This window comes from Sylvia atricapilla, chromosome 2, assembly GCF_009819655.1.
Source record: "Sylvia atricapilla isolate bSylAtr1 chromosome 2, bSylAtr1.pri, whole genome shotgun sequence".
Taxonomy (NCBI): Eukaryota; Metazoa; Chordata; class Aves; order Passeriformes; family Sylviidae; genus Sylvia; species Sylvia atricapilla.
In genome coordinates, this window is record NC_089141.1 from 45,298,349 (window position 1) to 45,303,482 (window position 5,134).

The following is a 5,134-nucleotide window of genomic DNA, read 5'->3' on the forward strand; positions in this document are numbered from 1 at the left end:
ATACAATGAAAAGAATAAAACTCCCCAATGCAGTACATAATTCTTTCAGCAAATAACACAAATTCAGGATGCAAGAATTAAGGTAAAATGTTATTGCTGTGTAATTCTATTCAGGAATTCAACGATTATAAAACAAATCAATCAGAAACAATGTCTCACATTGGTCTGATAGGATCTGCTTAACAAAGGAAGACTTATGCTTACTGAAAGTCTTTATGCAAGTTACCTTTTTTTTGTCTAAAGTATATATTGCTTCCTCTCTATTGCTCTGAGTTTACTCAGCAGTTTATAGTATCCACATCATGGAGGATTTTATTGCTCTTATGCTAAAAACATGTTTCTCTTTATTGCTGAAATACTACTATTGGGGGAAACTGTTAAAAAAAACCCCAACAATTAAAAAAAAATCCTCACTTAAGCTTTGAAGATGAACGTATGAAAAAAACTGACCACAATAATTTTTTTCCCACGAGGATACAAGCTGTTACTAACTTTGGGGCAAGGGTGGTAATAAATAAACATGCACTTCAATTATTTAAACTGAATTACGTATTAAGAAAAAAACTCCAACCTTTTGTCATTACAGTGGAAATATGAAAGCTACTTCACTATACACAGAATGGTGAATCTCACCCCCCTGGTCTTACACATTGTTGTTTGATGGGACAACAAAATATCAGGAACTGGAAGTTGGCTGGATTTCTGCCAGTTTCAGGAGGACCTTGGATGGATACTGGCACCTCACCATACAGAACAGGAGCCTCCACTGTCACTCTGCAGGGAGAGCAGAGAGTTGCTTAATTCTGCAAGGTCCGAAAGGTGGCTGGCTGTCAAGCAATTCTTCTGTGTGAGTGAGGTAGAGGCAGCTTTGCACCCACGGCTCTGACCCTATTTCCCAGTGCTCATTCAGAGATGTGTTATGTAGCACCCATCCCAATGCTGCAGACTGGTAAAGTTTGGCCTGACAGCTGCAGACAAACCTATGTAACTGACTTTCAGTAGGATTTTCTGCCCTATGCTGCACAGCCTCAATTTCAGAACATATTTCTGGAAGAGGGAAAATCCTCACTGGAGGTCACAGCAGTATCTTTGGAGGCAGAATTATGTTTCTCATCTGTTTGTGGTGGAAAGTAACCATGCACAACTCCTCAAACAAGGGCAAATCACATCCCTATGAGCCAGCTTTGTGGGATTGCTATAATTAATCTGTCTTTCCTCTGTTTGACTTGCTCTGCTCCTCAGGAGAGAAGCTTCCAATTACAAATCTCTCTGCTCTGGCACAAGGAAGAGGTCGGCTCCCCCGGCACACTGGAGAGCCTCTGCGGAATTGAGCAGCCTGTGGAGTGAGGAAGATGACAAGGACACAAGGTGAAACAGCATGAGAAGAGGGGATGACATTCCCTCCCTCGGTGGTGTCTTTCTCTGGCTTCCCTACCACACAGGTGTTGCCTAGAGAAAAACACTAGTGCCTGTGAGGTTATCCAAGAGGATGAGAACATGTCGGTATAAGAAAAACAACAGTTGCCTTCAGGACTGAATTTTGGTCACAGTTGTAGCTGCTCATCTTCATCGTACTTTTAGCAATTTGACACAGAAGAACAAATAAGGGGAAAAGCAGGGGAGCAAAGTTTGCATGACTTTAACTTCTTTTTTCTTTTGAAAGTGCCATCCTACATTATTAAGCCTCTCTACATTATTCATCTCATGACTTTTACTGCCATTATTTCCCAATAGTTTGCATATTTGCAAAACTGCACATATACACAGCACGGATATTTATGAAGTGAGTATTTCTTATACAAAAAATCGTAAGAATATTCAATGACTAGAGTTTTAGCATCATTCATAAGTAGATAAAGAACACCAATACCCTACACTGAGCAGAGGTCACAGTCTAACTTGCTGAGCATCTGTAAATCACAGGGAAGCCAGGGGAGCTTCAAATTCACAGCTCTACTGGGTCATGCCATGCAATCATTATTAAACTAATCAGATTACCAAGTAAGAACCAAATATCATGAAGGCTGAACCAAATAAATAATAGAGTTTAAACCCAGCATTGCAAATAAAATTAATTATTGCTTATAAAAATCTCTACAGAGCCTTGTTTACAGACAACTCACATTTGAGATTCAGCTTTGTGTATAGCATATGATTCTTAACATCACAGAAACTTTGCCACAAAAAGCTACAGTCATCCAAGCGTCCACATGAAAAGGACAGGTTCCATTTGGAAAAATCCAGACCAGCAGCGCAGTTGTCTCTACTATATCTACTACACAGGTATATTTTTTTTCATTGAACTGTAAATATTGCTATTTTTACACTTGACTTTTGGATTTTTTTTTTTTTTTTAATGAAAGGTACTGAAGCAACAATACAATATGCTGACTTTGACATTCAAGGGAGTACAACCTCCTGCTGATGCCAGGGCACGAACACATTGAGCTCCCATCAACACCAATGGAAGCAGTACTCTAAACTCTCATGCGCTGACATGAGGGTATGCCATAAGTTTCATGAAGACAAGTGCCAGGAATATTTTCTCTCTGACAATCAAGTAGTCTTCAAATCAGAAAACAATGCTTTATTTCTAGTGCATTTTAATGTGGCTTCAGTGAAAGGTTAGAAGCAGTCGGAAATTTAACAATTCAGGAGAGGAAGCTCTGCTTTCTAGACCAGAACTAAAATGAAGTCCTATAATGAAATGAACTGACATGTATACAGTGCAAAGAATGAAACTGCTAAAAAACTAGAAAACACTGTTTCATTTTGCAGTTCTGGTTGCATATAACTATGAACCAGATATGCTCTGAGAATTTTTAAGTGTCAGTATTTAAAATTACATAGGAGAACAGTGAAAACAAATGGTAATAGTATTAACTTGGTAACAAATGTAGGGGAACCATTTCATGTTGTGCTAAATACGTGCTGCAAGCAAGCTGTAGGTTGTTTTATGAAACATTTCTTTTAATCTTCTGAAAAGATAAACTTGTCTGAGAAACCTAGTTTTCAATCTATTACAAATGCACAGCCCAAATCGGCCATATTGTTCCATCAATTTCAAAGATACCCCCAGTCAGTTTTAAAATCAACAGCATAGCTCTGATGTCCCACATGCAAGTGAAGACATATGTCTGACTTTTGAAAAGGAAAGCAACACTTATCTCTTGCTTAACACCCAGCCAGAGTACATGAGAGAGCAGGTAACTCTTGAAAACAAATGTCAACCTAATTCATGCTGAGATGTAAAACAAAAAGCTGCACAATACTTTCTCACTTAGAGCAGATTTGTTGCACTGAGATTATTACAATAAATTCCATATAAATCAGTACAATTGGCCATTATTTTGAAGAGTATTCTGATGGTATACAGATGGGGTAACAGGACTTGGTTTGGGAGTTTTTTTCTGTTTAAAAAAGAATTAAAGAGGAAAAAATATCCTAACAACAGATTGTAACATGCAGTATGACTAAATTCAATCACATAAACAATTTTAGGAAGTATGCTGCTTCAATCTAATTTTAATTAGAAAACTTAATGTAAAATCATGGCAAACATGGCAAAGTCTGGGTAATATGACAAAAATACCCTGAGCAACATTACAAATCTGTTAAGAACACTGATTATTTTGATTTTGGAAATCTTCCTTAAACCACTCGATTGATTTCGGTCGCTGGGGTTTTCTGTTTACAAAAAGGTCAGTCCATCCTGTGGCTTTTATGTGAGCCCATCACACACCATTTAATGAATGCATCTAAACCAAAGACAGAATGTCTGGGAAGTAACATGTTAAGGAGCGTCCTCGTGGCTGCCAATCAGACATCACTGGGTGATCTCGCCCTCTGAGACAGGTTAGAAGGAATACAGCCACAACAGACGAGCCAAAGTGCTTTCTGTATCTCCTGGTTTCTAAAAGCATATATTACAGGATTGATGATGGAATTGTAGGTAGCTGGCAGGAGGGTGGCATAGGTGTATATAGAAGGATAGGTGTAATCTGCTATTAAGGAATAGAGCGTAAAAGGCATCCAGCAAGCAGCAAAAGTCCCCAAAATAATGGCCAAAGTAGACACTCCTTTTCGGGTGGTCACATAGTGTGAAGTGGCCAGGAAATGGTGTTGCAAGGCAATCTGATGGGCATGGCGCATCACGATTTTACAGATCTGAATGTAGAGCTGCAGCATGAGGGCAAACATAAGCAGGAAAGAGACCGAAAGGACAGCTGCATTATTTTTAGTGAGTGGTCTGATAACACTGCAGGTGGATTCATCTCTGAGGCAGTTCCAGCCCATTACAGGCAGCAGTCCAATACAGATAGATGCTCCCCAGAGCAATATAAGCATGACATAGGTAAAAGTGACAGTCCTCTCTGAATTGTAAGTCAGGGCATAATACAGGGAGAGGTAACGATCAACAGTGATAGCCAGCAAGCTGCCAACAGATGCTGAAAAAGAGGCAACAATCAGTCCAATCGTAACCAGTTTCGTAGCTTCTGACTGCAGAAGGTAGGCAAAAACAAAATTGATGATCAATCCAATGCCTGCTAAGAGATCTGCCAGCGCCAGGCTGCCTATCAGGAGGAACATGGGGGCGCGAAGACTGGGGTTATGGAAAATGATCAGAACCACAATGGCATTTTCGCAGGAGATAAGGGTCCCTGAAGTACACAAGACAATGTCCCAGGGGTTTACCAAAAGCTCTGGCTCAGGGTCTACGGCAGGAACCAGGGAGGAGCCTGCAGCTGAGGCATTCTCTGTAGAGCTGGCTTCTACATGATCCTGAGGCAGCCAGCTCAAATTAACCTTCAGATCTTCATTCATTTTAACCCCTGTCTTCTTCAACAGAAAGACATTTTTTTAATGTTCAGCCACAGCACCGGACACATCACCCCCCCCCCCGGAGCATGCAACGCCCTAGACGGCAACACCAGCCTGATGTGCAGGCAGGCACTTGTTACATAAATGTGACAATAGAAAATAAAAACAAAACCGGGGGTGGGGGGAGGATATTTAAAACTGCCTCCAAGGGGCCGGTGCACGGAGGCTGAGCGATCCTCCGGGCAGCCTGCACGGGGAGCGAGGCACGGGCACGGCAGGCAACCCATAAAGCGGCTAAACCCCGCTCTAAGCG

General features: G+C 40.9%; 1 protein-coding gene across 1 annotated transcript; it reads right to left on the bottom strand.

Annotated features, from left to right (window-relative positions):
• Window positions 1-645: 645 nt before the first annotated feature.
• On the bottom strand, window positions 646-4,843 carry GPR12 (G protein-coupled receptor 12). The gene has a single exon (XM_066339436.1). The coding sequence runs from the start codon at window positions 4,822-4,824 to the stop codon at window positions 3,820-3,822; it is 1,005 nt and encodes a 334-aa protein (XP_066195533.1). The 5' UTR covers window positions 4,825-4,843; the 3' UTR covers window positions 646-3,819.
• Between the last annotated feature and the right edge of the window lie 291 nt (window positions 4,844-5,134).

Coding starts and splice junctions, on each gene's coding strand:
- GPR12 (XM_066339436.1), bottom strand. CDS start 4,824: ATGAATGAAGATCTGAAGGTTAATTTGAGCTGGCTGCCTCAGGATCAT.